This window comes from Notamacropus eugenii, chromosome 1 (assembly GCF_028372415.1).
Source record: "Notamacropus eugenii isolate mMacEug1 chromosome 1, mMacEug1.pri_v2, whole genome shotgun sequence".
NCBI classification, from domain to species: Eukaryota; Metazoa; Chordata; class Mammalia; order Diprotodontia; family Macropodidae; genus Notamacropus; species Notamacropus eugenii.
Window position 1 is genome coordinate 167,665,041 of NC_092872.1, and position 18,912 is coordinate 167,683,952.

The window sequence follows — 18,912 nt, forward strand, 5'->3', positions numbered from 1 at the left end:
AAAACCCTTCATATATTTGAAGATAGTTAACACGTCCACTTCCAGCTCTTCTCTTGTCTATGCTAAACATCTTCATGGAATAGCATTTTCTCATCCTGGTTACCCTCCTTTGGACTTTCTCCAATTTGTCAATGTCTTTCCTAAAATATGACACATGAACAATGCTCCAAATGTGCTCTGACCACTGCCAATCCTAGTAAGATTAAAATTTCCCTTTTTAATGCTGTAAATAAGTGGTGACAAACAGCCACTAACCCAGGCATAAGGATCCAACCACATATTAACATGATCTATATTCTTTTGTATTTTTAAAAATATTTCCCAATTAAATTTTAATCTGGTTAAGCTCAATGGTCTATGTTATAAATATACAATTCCAGCATAAAATGATGTTTACACAATTCCCATGTCACACAAGCCAGAGAAACGTCCCATGGTTCACCTGCTAAAAAACTCCCGAGAATCCTTTAATGGTATCAACCATTCATTAGGAGGCTACTAAGCTCTTTGAACACAGAGCAAGAACAATAATAACCTAATTATTCAAGGAGATTCAGAGAATAGCACATTTCTGAAAATACATCTCAACTCACTTCTGGAAGAAATTTTCATGATATGTAGGTTGTTGTGTAGTCTACAAGCTATTAGCCTTCCTTGATTCTTAATCTTGAGCCAGATTTCTAACATATTTTTCATCATCTAGCCCATCTCCACTTTTGCATGAAAGTTATTCACTACTAAAAAATATGTTGATTTAATTTTTGGAGGCTTAAGTAATTCTTTGTAGACTGTCTCTAACTATTCATCCTCTAAAACAGATGCAAGCACAGCCAATTCAGATAAAGTCTCCAAGAAGGGTTGTGAAAATCACCCCATGAAAAGGCTTTGAGGAAAATTCAATAATTTCTAGCATCTTTTTGCTTGGTGCTTCCACTCTTTCTCCTACTTTGATGTCTAGTGGTCCTTAGCTTTTTTTTTTCTGGTCCTTGACAATTCCTTTGCATCTCCATTGAGTCTTATTAATGCCTTTCATTCCTGCTCCTCTGCAGGGTAAGAACCATAATCATATTTTTCTTCTATCACAGACTGTTTGCCAGAAATGGGAATTGTTTAGATTTTAATCACAGCCACAGCAAAAAGCAACCTGAAACGTCTCCAGCTTGTTGATAAATTTCATATCTAGCATGTTAATTCTTCCTCATAAATAGACACCCCCTACTTGCTTGATTCCTCCTCAGAGGGGGATTTCTTTGTTTAATTTTTTTTTTATTTAACAACGTGATAGAAATAAAATACTCAGTGGACATGGTAGTGATAACACACTGACTTCCACTTGAGAAAATATCTTCATTCGTTCATAAGTCACTGATAGCTCACAGCTCTATTGATCACTGGTGAAGATGAATGCAGAATCCCATGATCCTCTGGGATAAATCTGCCTTTTTTTTTCAGTATATATCTATTGAACAACTGTTTCTAAAACTCCACAAAACAGGTCACCAGGGCAGCACACCATTGATTTCATGTCCAATTATTTTTCAGAAGGAGCACTGAACGCTTTATCAATAATTCAGTAGGCTGTGGACTTTCTACGTCCCCAGAGAGATGCTATCCTGTTTCCCAGAATGAGTGGGACAATGTCTCTGAAGCCCTAGTCTAGAAGCTCCTAACTAAATTGCAATCATCTTGATGGCAGTGATCACGTCTTGTACCTCCCTGAATCCCCAGGCCCTAAAGTAATGCCTTGTCCATGATAGATGCACAATAAATGTGTTAGGATAATTCAGACTACATAGACTTCTTTACTAAATTGAATATGCAGCGCATTGGCCCCTTCACCCCGCTGAACCTCAGCAACATAAAAGACTTCAGATTGTACTCAATAAGATTGTCATTAAAAAATTAGAGCCTTTTTTACTCAGATACAAGTGGAATATCAAAGTGTGCATACAGCTGAGCATAAGCATAGTATGGCAGGAAAGCAGACTATGAGACAGTGGAGGATTACTCTCTAAAGGAATTAACATTATGGTGTACAGAAAAGAAACGGATATAAAATCATTGGATTTGGGTTCAGATCTCAACTCGCCTATTAATAATTGAGGAAACTTAGGACAAGCTGTGTCAATTTCTACAATAGTAAAATGAGAGCTAAAGATCAGATGATCTCAGAGGTCCCCTCCACTTCTAATTTCTAGGCTTCTATGACAATTTCCTAAAGTCAATAGATTAAATTAAATAATACAGTTTGCCATTTAGTTATCTTTGACATTTTCCTATTCATTTTAAACCTTTATATATTTGGTATTAAGAGCACCACTAATTGAATCCTGTTTAGTTGTTTATAAATAGAGAGATATGGTCTCTGAATAACAAGCTATGGCAGGAATCTTTAGTAGCATCTCTGAGTTTCAGAGATATGTCACTAAAAATAAAAAAAAGACTACAAGGCCTGCTACACCAATATCAGGCATCGTCACTCACTCAGTCCTCATGATCAAAGGCAAGGAAAACCCTAAGAAGGAAATAGCAAACCCTACTAGGATTTGAATAAAATGGCAAACCCTCTCAGGAGCACATATGTTCCCTCGGTAAATCAAAGTATACCTGCATTTTCCCAACCAGTCATTCCTGTGGGTATAGAAGAGGCTCTTGATCTGCAGGATCCTTACAGACAAGCAGTGTCTACTTGGTGAGATGGAATAATGTGACATAGGATGTAAATATTCCCTTCCCTGCAAGCTGTGCCTCTCAAGGTATTACTATGACTCATGCATGCCCTTCAATCCTGACAGATGGCATGAGGAAGGGGTGAAAAGCCAGCAGGACAGGCATGAATCCAGAGCACTTGCATCTTGGCAAAAACAATGGAGAAATTTACATTTTGAGAATTTGGACTGAGGCATTTTACTCAAGAATCATCAAATGAAAAGTGACATGAGTAGGGTTCCCAGAACCCAGAACTCTGGATTCCATTCATAAGATGAGTCTTCTCCAAGGCATGCCTTAATTTTTTCCATGCTATTGACTCCACCATCAACATTTGCTCTGAGTTACTTTTTTTCCAGAAGTAGCCATGCATCTCCATTCATCCATCTACTCTTACCCTATGCCTACTGTAACCAGTAATATGCAAATGCTGACATCAGTTCTGGAAACAGAGCAGAGCTAACTGCCAAACACAGAAGAAGAAAACTGAAGACTAAATGCATGACCTTGGCCTCATTAGCACTGTCTCCAAACCACCAAATCTAACTAGCCACAGACCACTAAACCAGGGCCCATGTGGCAGAAGGATTGTTATCTTCTGAAAAGAACTCTACCTAAACGTGGATTTAGGCGGAAAGCAAGCTATGCAATGAACTCTTTGGCTATCCCTGGACATTATTACTTCTTCCTGTCCAGCTGGGTCGATTGAAGAACAGTCCACATGTAATCTCTTAGCTTTGCTTTCTGGCTCCTCTGAGTACTTGTGTGCATGCACAAAGACATATAGAAACAAACACATACACACACAGAGCTGTTTTCGAGAAAAGCCTTCAGGATGAACTTACAGTTCACGGAGACTCAACGTCTGGAAGAGTTGCCATGACAGTGTGGTAAGCCGGTTGCTGGAGAGATTTCTGCAAAATTAACAATCAAAGCAAAAAATAAGAAAAGGGTGTTGTGATAGATAATTCCCTCTGTACCAAGCTCTAGTGATTTAACATCGTTCCTCCCCGGTTTACAGTTGAGAAGACTTGGACCAATAGTTGAGGCCATCAATTAGATCAGATTAGATTAGATTAGAGACTAGAGGAGGGAGGGAAGAGTGACTATGAGGGGGAAGGGAAGGGGAAGACTTCTTAAAAATAATTTTTATAAAATGTAGAAATAATTAGGGTTTCCCCTGAATCCTCCACTACTAGGAAAATTAGGATTTAAGCTCTCAGAAGGCTAATATACCCTCGACACAAGTGAGGGTAGGGAAACCTAATACAAAGAGGAAATTATTACCATTTAAACCATAATTGTCACATCAGAAAGCATTATTGAATATCCTGTCACGGTTGTGAATGCTCCTAGGCTAGACCCTCCGAATGATTAGAAATACGAAAGGGTTCTCCTCGGTGAACTAAAAACCCGGAAATACACACAGATATGATGATGCCAATGGTCAGTGGCTGTTTTCACTCTCAAAGCCACTGGTACTGAGGTTTCATCTCACCTCATTCCCAGTTTTAGTTGCCTTGTATCAGCAAAAGCCCTCTATTCTATGACTCTCTGCTTTCATCCAATGGAAGAAATAGTGATAGTATAAGGAAGTATTTGAAAATGAAAAGTTTTAGAATGAAATGATGGTGTTATTTAAGATGACTGTTGTATTTTATATGTTATTAGCTGGCAGTTTGGACTTCCAATCTATATAATTGTCTTTAAGATAAAGGCTACATTTTTCGCTTGATACTTAAAGCCCTCCACAATCTGGATCCAGCCTATCTTTCCAACTCCATTATACATTACTCCCTCTCATGCACTCTGTGCTCCAGCAAAACCAGACCACCTGCTGTTCTCACTCTCTGTACAGGCTGGTCCCTATGCTTGGAATACTTTCTCTGCTTTCCTGCTCCTGTCTTGGAACATGTAGCTCCCTGTAAGGCTCAAGTACCATCTTCTTCAAGAGATTTTCCTCGACTCTTCCAGTTTTTAATCCCTTAGCTCCCCAAGTTCCTATGTATTTATTTTATTGTTTATTTTGCATTTGCTTATTATGAACCTGTTATGTCCCCCCAGCAAGCTACTTGAGGTCAGGGATTCTCTCACTTCACATCTGTGTCCCCTCATCTAGCAAAGAACTTGGCACATGGAAGGTGCTTAAATGTTTGCATGTAATAAATGCTTAGTGTCTGAAATCCAAAAGACTTTCTAACTCTAAAGATTCTATAATCATATTTGTTGGGGTTTTTTTACTACTAATACTAAGATGATTAAAATTGAACACAACATACTTGCACTACCACTAACTAACTTTCACTTCGCCTCTTAGGTCTCAGTTTTCCTCACCTACACCACAGAGGTATTAGACTAATTGTGGGGGGGAGGAACCTTTGGCATCAAGACCACATGTGTCCTTCTAGGTCTAAGTCTAGGGTGTGGCCTTTTGACGGAGTCCAAGTTTTACAGAACAAATATTTTTATTGAAGGGATTTGTTCTATGAAGTTTGGATTCAGTTAAAGGGCCACTCTTGAGGACCTAGAGGGCCATATGTGGCCTCAAGGCCATAGGTTCCCCACCCTTGTGATCTGGAAGGGAAGGGAAGGGAAGGGAAGGGAAGGGAAGGGAAGGGAAGGGAAGGGAAGGGAAAGGAACGGAAAGGAAGGGAAGGGAAAGGAAGGGAAGGGAAAGGAAGGGTCAACTGGGCATCTTTTGACTATCCAAATTTACCTTCCTTTGGAGAGAAAATAGAAGGGGAGACAGAAAGGAGAGGAGGATTTGAGTTACCCAGCAAGCTGGGTCCCCATTCAGGCAACTGTTTCTACTCACAGGGTTTTGTTTATTCTTCGTTGCCAAAGACCATGCCATCAGAGAAATAATGACATGACTTGCCCTTGACTTTATTTCGAGTGAGGGAGGGCTGTGCAGGTCACCAGCCTCACTTCTCCTCCATAGCCATCTGAATCCAGTGACCAGATATTCATCAGGATGACTGGAGATGACCCAGGATGCACTGGGAGACCTTGGCCCCTTTAGGCCAAGGTCTTTGCAGGTACTCACTTAGGGTAAGGTAATGCCCATTCATGGAGCATGCCTGGAATGTTCTCCCTCCTCCACTCTGACTACTGACCTCCCTTTAGGCCCCAATTAAAATCCCAGCTTCTACAGGATACCTTCCCCAAACTCTCTCAATTCCCTTGCCTTCCATCTAGTAATTATTTCATATTTATGCTGTAAGTAGTTTGCTTTGTATATATTTATTTGCATGTTGTCTTCTCCATTTGATTGTAAATTCCTTGAAGGCAAAGACTGTCTTTTTTATTATTAAATTCTATTTTTAATTTTTGGAATAATACAAGCATTTCCATAACATAGTACAATAAAAACGATGGTTGCACATGAAATGGTAAATCTATTATGCACAACTTACAATTCCTTTCAAATACACAACACAGTTATCATGCTCCAACATTCATCACTTTCAGGGACTATCTTTTGCCTCTTTTGTATCCTTAGCACTTAGTACAGTGCCTGTCATGCAGATGGTGCTTAATAAATGTTTACTAATTGAAACAGGATTGAACCTGGGTCCTCCAACTCCAAATCTAGCATACTGTCTTCTGCTTCATACTGTCCCATCCCACAATGAAGTTATCAAAAGAGGGCTTTATTGGAGGATTAAAACACAAGAAAAGAAGAATTTCTTTTTATCCTCCATCCCTACCCAGGAGAACCCTCCAATAGGAGCTTCCTCTTTTCTATTCCCTCAACTCTCTGCCCCAGCCGAAGGGAAAATAGTCTCATTTTATATACCTTGACTTTGTGTAGAGACTTTATTATACAATAATGGTATGAATTACTTAGGACTTCAAAGGTACCCTGTGATAACACGGAAGAAATACAGTCATATAAGTGATTGCAAAAGTGACCCCACTGAAAGGACTATGGATGTGATTGTTTTTAATTCTGCTGAATCTAACAAAAGTACGTTGCCCAACTTGTAGCGCAAGGCACTCCCTGTTCTCAGAATAAAAGGTTTTTCCATCTGTCCCTGTCCTATCATTAGCCATCTCTGAACAAACTCTCCCTTCTCATAAGACCTTAGGCAATTCACATTACTTTGAAAGACACCCTTTTCTTTTCTGAAATCCTGAAGAACTCAATGAGGATTCAGTGCCAGGACCCAGTGAAGTAGAACCCAGTGGGAGCGACTATAGCCCTTAAGAGAGAGAGAGTCAAAAACAACCACCCAGAGGCTGTGAGGCCAGGAGAGCAGTGAAATGGCAGTCTTCCTCCTTTCTGAGAATGAGAAGTGAGCAAGAAGGGAGCAGGGAGCAAGCAGCGAGTACAAACCAGTGTACAGGCTGCCAACAATGTCCTTTGCAAAGGTCATGTTTTGCTACATTAGGCAGAAATGTCAAGTGAAAATTGGATTCCAAAAGAAAGAAAATAACAGGCATTACAGGCAAGCAAAAAATAAGAAATAGCATTATACAATTTAGAAGGATGGGTAGCCACTACGTCTAGTTTGCCAGGATAAGGGATCAGGAAAGTGGCAACTGCTCATTGTGTTTCCCAAGGGAAGCTCTCTTGGGATTGTAGACCTAGAGATTCAAGGGACCTTAGAGGCCATCTAGTCCAAGCTCCTCATTTTATAAATGGCAAAATTGGAGCCTGGAGACATGCAACAACTTCTATAAGGTCACACAGCTAAGCGGCAGAATCAGGATTTGAACCTAGGTCCTGGGTTTATAGGGTCATAGATCTAGAACTGGGAGAGATCCCAGAGCCATCTAATTCAACACTGTCATTTTACAGATGAAAAAACTGATGGTGTTCCTGGAAGTGAAGTGACTTGTGGATCAGTACTAGAGGTGACATTTGAATCCAGCTCTGACTACAAAATTAGTACTCTTTCCTTTTCACTCCTCATCTCTGTTCTCCCACCCTTCACTCCCAAACATCCACACCCATTTTGAAGCAGAGAAGACATGTTCTCTTCAATTTTTTCTGACTTTGAGGTTATATTGCATCTCCCATATCCATTTTCCCTAGAAATTCCTCAGCCACTACCACTGCCTAGCTTTCTCTCCTCCCTCCTAATTCTTTGTAGTTTAGAATATTTCTTCTTAGAAGCAGCTAGCTAGTGTAGTAGATACAGCACTAAACTTGGAATCAGGAAGATCTAAGTTCAAATGCGACCTAGGATCACTAGTTATGTGACCCTGGGCAAGTCACTTAACATCACTCAGTCTCAGTTTCCTCATCTGTAAAATGGAGATCATCACCATCATCATAACATCTCCCAGAATTGTTATGAAGATAAAAATGAGATATTTGTAAAGCACTTTGCAAACTTTAAGGTGCTATATTTTGTTGTGGTTCAGTTGTTTAGCCATGTCCAACTTTTCATGACCCCATTATGGACTTTTCTTGGCAAAGAAACTGAAGTGGTTTGCCATCTTCTCCACTGAATTAAGCAAATAGGGTGACTTTCCCAAGATCACACAGCTAGTAAGTGTCTGAGGCTGGATTTGAATTCAGATCTTTCTGACTTCAGGCCCAGTGCTCTACCCACTGAGCCACCTAGATATCTCAACAAAGTGCTATGTAAATACTAGCTATTATTTTGTTATTATTATTGCCAGGAGGAGTGGACTGCTTTTTCTCAAACCAAATTTCAATTGGTAGAATTGCTCAGAATTTTATTTTTCTTCTCGAAAGATATCTGCCCTGCCGTGCTCCCAGGTGACCTCTTCTTAATAAATGCTCAGCATATCGCCCGTCAGCTTTCATCCACAGTCATTTACACAATTTTTCAGAATCACCATTGCTCCTCTACAGATGAGGAAGCTAAGACACTGGGTTTTAAAAGGACAGATCTGAAGTCTCCTGATGGGCTAGTGGCCAAGCCAAAATCAGAGCTCACCGTCTGGATTTTCTACTTTATACCTCACACACTGAGATTTACTGCCCCTGCATTTTCTTACTGATATTCTTTAATGAGCTGGTTACCCTGCTCATAAGATTAAGAACCATTCTGTCTCTAAACATTATAATCTCCTCCCCCAGACACTTCCTCCGCCCTGACAGACCCATTAATGTCTGCTGCTGCCTTCTCTCTGGGTCCAATGGCCAGTTTCCAAGTAACCTCATCATCTCCTCAGTGTGCCACTCTGAATTAATTGGGTGACTAAGATTTTATAAGACAATGCATCAAATATTTTTCCAAAATCAGACTCCATGACACTTCTTTGCCTCCCCTTTAGGAAATCATTTTTAAAATGAACCTAACAAAGCCATGTCATCAACCTTAATTTTTTTTAAACAGAGTTCAGTGCCTTGTCCTGTTCTCCATGACCCAAAATTTAAAAAAAAAAAAAAGATAAGGGAGGGATAGATGGAGGGAGGGAGATGGGAGGGGGGATGAGGGGGTTGAGCACAAACATTTATTAAGTCTTCAAGGAGTTGTCATCCCCAGATCTGCCCTTTTTGAATAAATCTCTTGGCAGGGGAATTTTCCCAGGCCTGTTTATGGGGATACATATTTCTCATTGGGACCAAACTCTCCAAAAGAAGAGACAGACTCTCCATTTAACAAACAGAAACGTGGAAATAGACATCAGCTGAGTGACTTGTCCAAAGGAAAGCCAACCATAGTGGTAGTGGAGCACCTGAGGATATCCCCAAACTTCCTCAGACAAGGCTACCCCCAACTTCAAGGTCCATTGTTAGAATTCCTGAGCAAAAAAAAAAAAAGAACTCCTAAGCTATAATTTTTACTGGTTATGAATATACATCTAAGTAGCCTGACTCTATGATCCTACCAAATAACACCTAGGAATCTGAGAGAGACATTAAAATAAATTCTTAAAGTCAGGATTCCTGGACTCCAAGAAACGTAACCCTGGAGGACCAAACCACACAGAGTATTTGCTTCATCTTTCTAATTCACCAGCCAGGATGAGTTCTGTTTGCCCCAAAAAGAAAACCACTTTGAGTTTGGGTAGTGAAAGTAGGGCAAGAGAGCTTAAGCACAGACTGTGATGTATCCCCCTGTTGACTGTTAAATGCCTTCTGGGACCTTTGGGGACTCACGGGAGTTCTATCAGGACACCCTTTGTTTACCTTCCATCTCAGCCCACTGGACTACTAGGTTCCCACAGGTTTTCTTAACCTTGAAAGGGATAATTGATGGAGGAGGAGGGACACATTTCATGGAGGGAGGGAGGGAACAGTAGGAAATAAAGAACTGAAGGTGTGAATACTATTTATCCCAAGGGTAACAGATAGTGACAGTAAATTCTGCTACCAGAGAGCTAAGCAAATATGTCGGCTATACAGCCTCGGTTTGTCCAACAGCTGCCTAAGAAACACCCCATTCAGTCATTTCTTCCCAAGTCCATCATCACATATAATCTCACTTATTTTTTTTTTTAATTTTACTGAGTCCAGGCCTCAATTCACTGGTGCCCCCTTCAGGTTTAAAGTGACTACCACATTCCCTTGATTTCCTAGAATTCTAGCTAAGCTAACTAAGAACCCTATGATTAAAAACTGGAAAGGACTTTTGGGGTCATCTAGTATAGCCTTTATAGATGAAAAACAATGACCACTGAGACTGAGTGACTTAGCCAGGGCCATCCAAGTTAAATAGTCATGTCGGTATTCAAACTCAGGTCCATGCTACTTTCATCATATAGTGAAAAAAAAACAAAGCTTCAATTTTTAGTCCTTTGCTTTCTCACCCTTCTTGCCTCACCAAAAAAAAAAAAAGTATATCATCTTCCTCAGGTTTTTGTTTTAAAAGGGTTAAATGCTTTCAAATATGGAGATAAATAATTTTAAAATGGGGTTGTTGTACGCTATCAGTTAATTCTGGTCCTACATACAAATATATTTGGACTCCTTAAGGGGGCACCTGAAATCTCTAAACCTAAAGAGGCACCTAACTTTAATTCCTCCCTCTCTTATCTTTCTTCTCTCTTTTCAGAGTTTCCTGAGACATCATTGTCCATATCATATAGACCACTTTTACAATAACTGGAAATAAGACACTGGGTAGGACAAGATCGGGGAGCAGAGGACTGCAAAGCACCCAAAGGGGGGCAATGTATCATAACATCAGGAAGCTACAGTTTGTTAGATCCAAATTATAAAGGGCCTTGAATGCCAGGCTGGGCAAGTTTGCACTGTATTCAGTAGGCAAAGGGAGTGGTTTTGAGAAGAGTTACAGGAAGTCAGAGTAATCAAAGTAGTGTATTATGAAGATTACTTAACAGCCTCTCAAGGTTCAATGAGTAACCTTCAATTTCATTTCCCCTTTCCTTGTAACAGGAAGCAAAATCCAAAAGTAAATTTTGTATTCAGCAATAAAGTAACTGATGACCTTGAAGATAGCAGTTTCAATAAAGTTATAGGGATGAGATCCAGATTGCAGGAAACTAAGGAGGGAGTGGGTGGAAAACAAGTCAGTACAGAGTATTCTTTCTGAAAGATTGGCAGGAACAAAAGAGAGATAGAACAGAAGTACGAGGGGATTGCAGGGTGGAAGGAAAGGTTTCTGTGCTGCCTAGATGTTTGTTTTTAGAATTAGGGAGACCTGACTGTGTTTGTAAGTAGAGGAAAGGAATGGGAGAAAGAGACAGAGACAGAGAGACAGCGACAGAGACAGATAAATAGAAATAGAGACAAAGAAATACCTCAAATTAGAAAGACAGAGAAAGACTGGGAGAAATTAGATCAAGGACATAGGAGAGTTTAGATTAGAGGAAAAGAGAAGACTAGGAAAGAAATAGCCCTCCCCAAGCTACTTTAGTTCTCTTTCATCCATCACCCGATCTCCTTTGGGTTCTGAATAAAAGAAGCCAGTGGAAATAGCTTTCCCCATCATTCACAACCATGAAAAGCATATTGCTTCCATGTCTGCTCAATTCCATTTCCTAAGAGCTCTGGGAACTACGGCTGGCCAAACACACTCTGTAGTCCTCACTTTCATCCCTCTGAAGTAGGGGCTGACCATCAGCAGAGGTGGTTGCATTTCTAAAAGGGAATGGGGAGTCACGAGTAAAATATATGCCTATCAGAATCCCAGTGTCAAGCCAGGAGGTCATTCCAGTTAAATACACTGCCTCTAAATGCCCTGTGGCTTGATGCCAGCTGTGGCAGGAGTCCTATGGGCCATCTCCTTTCCAGTTCAGTGCCCATGGGCACTGAGGCTTGTTCTGCTGTCAGGATCCCTGGGCTGGAAACGAAAATCAGTTGGCAGAGTCTTACTTCAAGGAAAATGCAGCTCCATAGCTTCAGCCTTCATCTGGTTTGTTTGATTTTTCCCTAAATAAATTGCAGCAAAAGTAGGGTGAGGATGAGGTTGGCTATTTAAACTATTTTATGCTGAGTGGTTCATTAATGAACATTAATGAACTCATCATCTTTTCCCAGAAACCTGCCCATTCCTCTGACTTCTCTATTTATGTTGATGGCACCACTATCCTAGTCATTCAGGCTTGGAAACACAAGTCATCTTTGGCTCTTCCTCATATCCCTTTCCCACATCAATAAATAAGCATTTACTAAGTGTCTACCATGTGACAGGCATGGTGTTAGGTGCTAAGGATACAAATACAGAAGTGAAACAAGCCCTGCTCCCAAAGAGCTTACAATCTATGTCGCATCAGTTGCCAAGTCTTGTTAATTCTACCTCTATAACATCTCAAGCATCCATTCCTGCCTTTTTCCCATTCCTGCCATCAATTATCTTAATTCAGATCATTATCTTTATCAGTCTTTCCTGGACTCTGCTCCTGACTTTCTCAACTTTGTCATTGCCCTTCAGCTGCCTTCTCACCCTGGAAGTTCCCTCTTCCCCTAAAGCCCCATTCTCCCATTGGTGATTTCCTCCTGGAACCTTTATTTGAAGGAAGGGCTCGGGACATCCATCCTTTAATCCTCCCTTGCCATGTTTCTGCCTTCCCCGGCTTCACCACCATGCTTCCTCCCCACCACACCTAGTCAGCTCCTTCTTATGTGTCATCTTCCCCAATTAAAATGTTAGCTTCTTAAGAGCAGGAACTATCTTTCCTTTTGCTTGTATTTGTATCCCCAGCTCTTAGGACAGTGCCTGTCAATGCAATCAGCACTTGTGTGAGAACACAGCTAATAAATGTGTGAGTCCAGATTTGACTTCTTATGGATTGGTTGACTTCCGATTCAGACTATTCAAACTACTGTAATAACTTCCTAACCAGTTTTCCTGTCTCTTCCCTGTCATCCCTATAATCTGTTCCTCAAGCTGCTATTCAAGCAATCTTCTTAACGTAACAAAAGCAACATCTTGCTTATTCTTCTCAAAAAATCTTCTGTGGCTCCCCATTATCCATACATTAATAATTCCTGATTCTAGAATTTAAGACTTTCTATAATCTGGCTGATATTCCTTCTAGCCTTGTATTAAACTAATCTCATTTTTGCCTTGTTTCAGCTAAAATGGATTACTATGCATCATACCTTCATCTCATTTTTGTCCTGTTCTCTGCTCACGTAGCTGATTGTTGAAGTCCTTCCATCTCTTAAAGCCCAAATCATTTACCACCTCCCCCAGGAAGCCTTCCCTGACATCCCCAGATGAAAGTGAGGTCTCCCTCCTCAAATTTTTCATAGTCTTTTACCTAACTCCCTCAAACTAATTGTATTTTTTTCTTTGTATAAATCAGTGTCTAGGGCCCCCCAAAGATTATAGACTCACATGGAGCAAATCCGATCCTTATAGAGTCAATTACCCTGTTTGACTCATTTCCTTACACACACACACACACACACACACACACACACACACACACACACACACACACAACTACTTCATGAAATTTTTTTCATATATTCAGGGCATAACTTGTATCTTGGTTTCCTGAAATATGTGTAAAAGAAGTTCCGAATTCCCTTAAAAGTATTTAAGCTACCAAACACATATTGGGCATAGGATATCCTTATTTACATAAAGGCATAAGATACAACAGATACAAAGAGGTCCATAAAGAGACACAGAAAATATACTAAACATTTAAATAGCCCATCAGCCCTTCTCCCCCAAGGAAATGGAACTTAGAGGAAGCTATGAAGTACATTCCCTGATATTCCAGTGAAGTCCCATTTCCCTATAGGGTATTAGACAGATCCTTCTAGATTCAAAATACCACCCTGCAGTCTACTCTTCCCTGGGAGAAGAAAACAAACATTTATTAAGCACCTCCTGTATGCCAGGCTCTGTGTTTTATAAATATCTAATTTGATCATCACAACTACTCTACAAGGTAGATGCAATTATCAGCTCCATTTTACATTTGAGGAAGCTGAGGTAAATCTGAGACTCTGGGCAAATTACTAACCTAAGGTTAAGTGACTTTCCCAAGGTCACACAGCTCGTAAATATCCGAATCCAGATTTGAACTCAAGTGAGGATTTCTAAAACACGTAACCCCCTTCCCATTAGGCCCATATGGAGCAGTTCATTGGCTTTGCTCTCCAAGGAGGAAGCTATGCAAGGACAGTGTAGAATACTGTCTTCTTGCTCCAAGCAGCATGCTGCGTCACGAAATTCTCTTATCACTCCAGAATTTCCAACTTAGGAACTTAAGAAATCTCAAATTTTTTTTAAAAGAGCTTTCCCAAGAAATCTCCTTTCTCTGGCTACAATGCTAGATTCTGGGATCACACAGCCTAGGTAATTCAAAATCCCTCCTCTTCTGCACAAGATTGGCTATTCACGAACATTATCTGTTAACTCCATTCTCAGGCTGACGACAAGCATAAATCTATCAAGGGCATGAGTCACAAGCAGCTATTTCTGAGAAGCTAAGAGAGGTTTTCCATCTTCTCCCAATGGGCATGTCCATGCTACTGCATTACATCTTATCTTTGGAATATGGGATCAGGGGAGAATCCAAAAGAAAGCAACTGACTCACTTTTATAGACCATAGAGTGAGATAGCTGATTCTCAGTCAGCCAATCATCAGGAGGCAGCTTCCACCTGTGAAATCCAAATCATTACAGCTCCAGGGGGCACACTCACATTTCATGGGGAGGGGCCCTTAGATATAGCCAAATAAAGTGTTACATCTTATAACGGCATCAAGTTGATTAGGGAACTCAAATTGATTTAAGGACTCAATACTCCCCTGAACTTATCATAGTTCAAAGGAAAACAGATTTACAACTTGAATGAATCTTCAGTGTTTTATAGTTTAACCTTCTCATTTTAGAGATGAGGAAATAAGACCTAGAGAGATGAAATGACAAGCCCTGGGTCACACAAGTAGCGAATATTACAGGAAGGTTTTGAACCCAGATCTTTGGATTCTAAATCAAGATCTCTGTCTCATGTACATACTGTCTCTACTAAATAAATATATATGTGTGTGTGCATATATATACTATATATTTATACAATTACGTGTGTATACACACATATTGATGTAATGAAGATGGCATGGTAATGCTCCACCATGTATATGTGTATACACATGTGTGTATGTGTATGTGTGCAAACATGCATATTGTATATATGTTAGAGTATTCAATTAGATTAGTGCCTCAATAAACTTGACAAGATTATAGGACATGGACTTTTATCTAAAGGGTATCTCATGGAAGTAGACATGTACCTCTCTCCTTGGTGAAGGGCAAAGAAAACTTAATTGGTTCCTACTATGTGGGAATGCCTCCAAATTGATTAATGGTTGAGAATCAGGAGAAAGAACCACAATTTCTCTATGAATTTGCTCAGCTCCTTTTTTTTTTCCATGCATGATCACAGGATTCTCCACAGGCTTTCAGACTGCAGTATGCAAGGAGGTACACAGATTTCTCCTCCTCTCCCCATTCTAGTGCCATAAGCCCAAGACAAGAAGTACATGCTAGCTCAGGCAGGGAGTCTGAGATTTTCAAAGCTCAGACTCCTAGTTACCTTCTGACTTCCTGTTTCATTTTCTAGCACATCTCAGAGACCAGAGCTCCTGAGAATGTACCCTTCATGGGTAATTACCTCATGGGTAATCTCAAGTTCAAAAGTTCTCCAGAGATGATAGATACTAAGTTCATCATTGACCTCCTAAATAGAGATTTTCTCAACACCTAATATTTGGAGGAGGAAGAGGACTGACAACTGAGGGTTTCCCAAAGCTGTCATCCTGAAGCCATGTCACAGGGAAAGTAGGTGACAGAGAAGTACTAGATTAGGAGTTTGCTAACCCAACTATTACCAAGAATTACTTGGACAATGCAGGTCCAATGTAAAAGGAAATTGTTTCTTTAGCAGTCTTCCAAAGCCCTTCTGAGAAAGAGTATAATGGACCAAATTTGAGTACTTTGTATGCCTGTATTTCTTCATAGATTCCTGCAAGTCCTTTACATCTTAAGCATTTTTTTTAAGTAAAATAAAAGGTATCCCATATATAAAACTCATACTTTCCTTTGAGTTCCTAAGAGTTTGGACCCCTGTTACCTATACTTAGGGAAACCTAGACATGAGCCTTACTTAAGATTTGCCCAGAGTAAAACTCCAAAATGGAGACATGACTGCAAAGGGATGTAGTTATCTCTTTGAGTTAGGTTCCCACAGCCTTTGGGGACCCTCTGGGTCATGAGTGAATATATGTGTTTCTCTATTCTCTCAAACTATAAGCTTCTTGAGAGCAGGACTCATAGTTATCTTTGTTTTCCCAGCACCATTTCTTTGCATGTGTTGGGCATTTAAAAAATCCTTGTTAGTTGATTTGAATTGGAACAAACATAGCTTCCATAATCAAATCATAAATTATGTAAGTCATGCCTCAGTGTCAGATTAGTGAATTGGAGGCAAGTTTCCCACTCACCTAGATTATTTGCAAAAGTCAGTGGCAAAGAGGCTCATTATCAAGGTGGAAAACACAATGACAAACCAACAAGTTCTTATACACATTTCCCTTTTAAAATTCAATAAATCTGCCCCCCCCCAAAAAAAGGGATGGGAGGATAGGGACACTGGCAGTGAGTGTCTGTGGAAGGTTGGTTTCAGGGCATATCCTCAACTCAGGCAGAAGTAGTCAATTGCAATTGCCCCTTCCAGAATGAAAGAAAGGTTTCATTTTTTTTTACTCTCTATATAGTGCCTCCAGTACCCACTTATTAACAAGCAAATCCAAATTTCTTGTAAATTATTTAAACTGTTTCTTCAACCTACTCTTTAACTTTCTGTAAAATTCCATAATTGATCATTTTTTATTAAACTCCAACTTGTCAAGGGGACAGGAGAGGCTTCATGAGAAGGGTTGTACTTGAGCTGAGTCTTGAAGGAAAACAGGGTTTCTAAGAGACAGAGGAGAGGAGACGTTGCATCCCAGGTATTGAGGACAGTCAGTACAAAGAAAGAGAGATGAGAGATAGGGCAGCATATTGAGAAACAGCAAGGCCCATTGGGTTTAAACATAGAGTGCACAGAAGAAAGCTATGTGAAATAATAAGGCATCGCTGACTACCCTCTGGATGACCAGCAACTCAAGTTCTTTAGACAGTGATACTGGTGAAATCTCACGGCATCTATCCAGCCCCAGCCAACTGACCACTCCATTTTCCATCCTTACTACCCAGCCACAATCTGCAAGTCCTGCCTCTGCACTCTCTCAACTAGACCTCCCACTCCCACTCTGATTGGTAAGAGCTTCCTACATCATCTTATTGGACCCAACCACTCAACTATACCATCTTCTTGCCTTGCAGAATACTATATGCCTCCCTTCTTCCCAGCCTTCTGTCTTTGGCTCTGGGAACAGTGATGAGATTGATACCACCACTGCTTCTGGAAAGGGCACATTGTTAAACTGCCTATGTTTCTACTCACCTTACCTATGATATTCCATCTTTCCCTGGACACCGTTTCCTGATTTGTGTTACCTCCCCATTTCAGCCTATACTCTTTGAAAGTAGAGAGGACTTTCTTTTTTGTATTTGCATCCCCTAGCACTCAGCACAGTATATAGTAATTGCTTAATAACTGCGTTGTTATTCACCCACTCCTATCTACATGACATCACCGGAAAACTACTGCACTTAAAAAGATGTTTCTTTATTCCAGGGAGAAGCTTGGGATCTTTAAAAAGCATTGCATGATCTTCCAAATGTCATTCAACCCACTCTCTCTTATTGAATCCATATAAAATATATGTACTGATAGACCACCCCTATGGAATGTCCATCCAACTTCATATCATAGTCTGAACAATAGGCATTCTTTATCCACTCAGTTTTTCTTGTGTGGATAGTTAGACCAAACTCAATTTTGAGTAATTATGTATCTCAAGCTTCAGCAATGTTATAGGGCTTGGTGTACTTAGCACAGTGTCATCCATAACAGTGTCATCCATAAAGAAGATAATCTGAAGGATGCTTACTATTTATAGGTTCATACTAGCTTCATTTGCTCTTTGCTGCAAACATTACTTTGTTTTATGCCTCTCTTGATATTAAGAATCAGAAAGTCAAAGAAAGCTATCTAGGTCAAGTACTAACTATATGCAAAGAAAAAGAAACTAACCATAGCTCTCTAAGGCCTTTCCTTCTCTTTTTTCCTTTGATACTAGCCACTCTTTCCAACTCATCCAACATTTTTACCACAATCAGGAAGCCAGGGAATTTCTTGATCTATGGGACAGAAAGGAAGCAGCTATTCCCAATAGCTTTATCAAAGGCATTAATTCTTCTCCCACTCTGAGGTTACCTATATATGACGTATAAAATTAGGGAGAAGCCAAATTCTTTGGTTGTCATTACTATACATTAAAGGAGCATAGATTTAGAGGTGGAAGGGACCTTAGAAGTAATCTAATCCAACTCCATCATTTTACACTGAAGCTCAGAGAGATTGAATAATTTTCCCAAAATCACACATGTAGTAGGTGGCAGAGCTGGAATTTAAACTTGGGTCCTGTGAGTCCAAGTTCAGCACTTCTCCATTGCTTCCAAGTTGCATGACTCAGAAAAAGGGATAGTAAAAAAGGCCAGATAAAGCTTCAAGATGGCAGAAGAGTACAGATGAGGTGGCTATTTACCTTGGTGTCTTTATCCCTAGGGAAAATTTCATGCTCTGAGCTATGCTGTAGGCTGTTTGAGGTCTTAGGTAGAGAGGACACCAAATGACCAAGAAAAATGATGTTGTGTCACAAGGCCAGTGGTAGTTACTTCCTTG

At 40.1% G+C, this 18,912-nt stretch overlaps 1 protein-coding gene across 3 annotated transcripts in view; it reads right to left on the bottom strand.

The window, feature by feature from the left end:
- The window catches only part of NTRK3 (neurotrophic receptor tyrosine kinase 3), a 469,793-nt gene that overhangs the window by 318,612 nt on the left and 132,269 nt on the right, over window positions 1-18,912 (bottom strand). For all 3 annotated transcript variants that reach the window (XM_072617797.1, XM_072617787.1, XM_072617806.1), the window contains exon 4: window positions 3,555-3,623. In XM_072617797.1, the coding sequence (XP_072473898.1) occupies window positions 3,555-3,623 (69 nt within the window). The remainder of the gene's footprint in view (window positions 1-3,554; window positions 3,624-18,912) is intronic.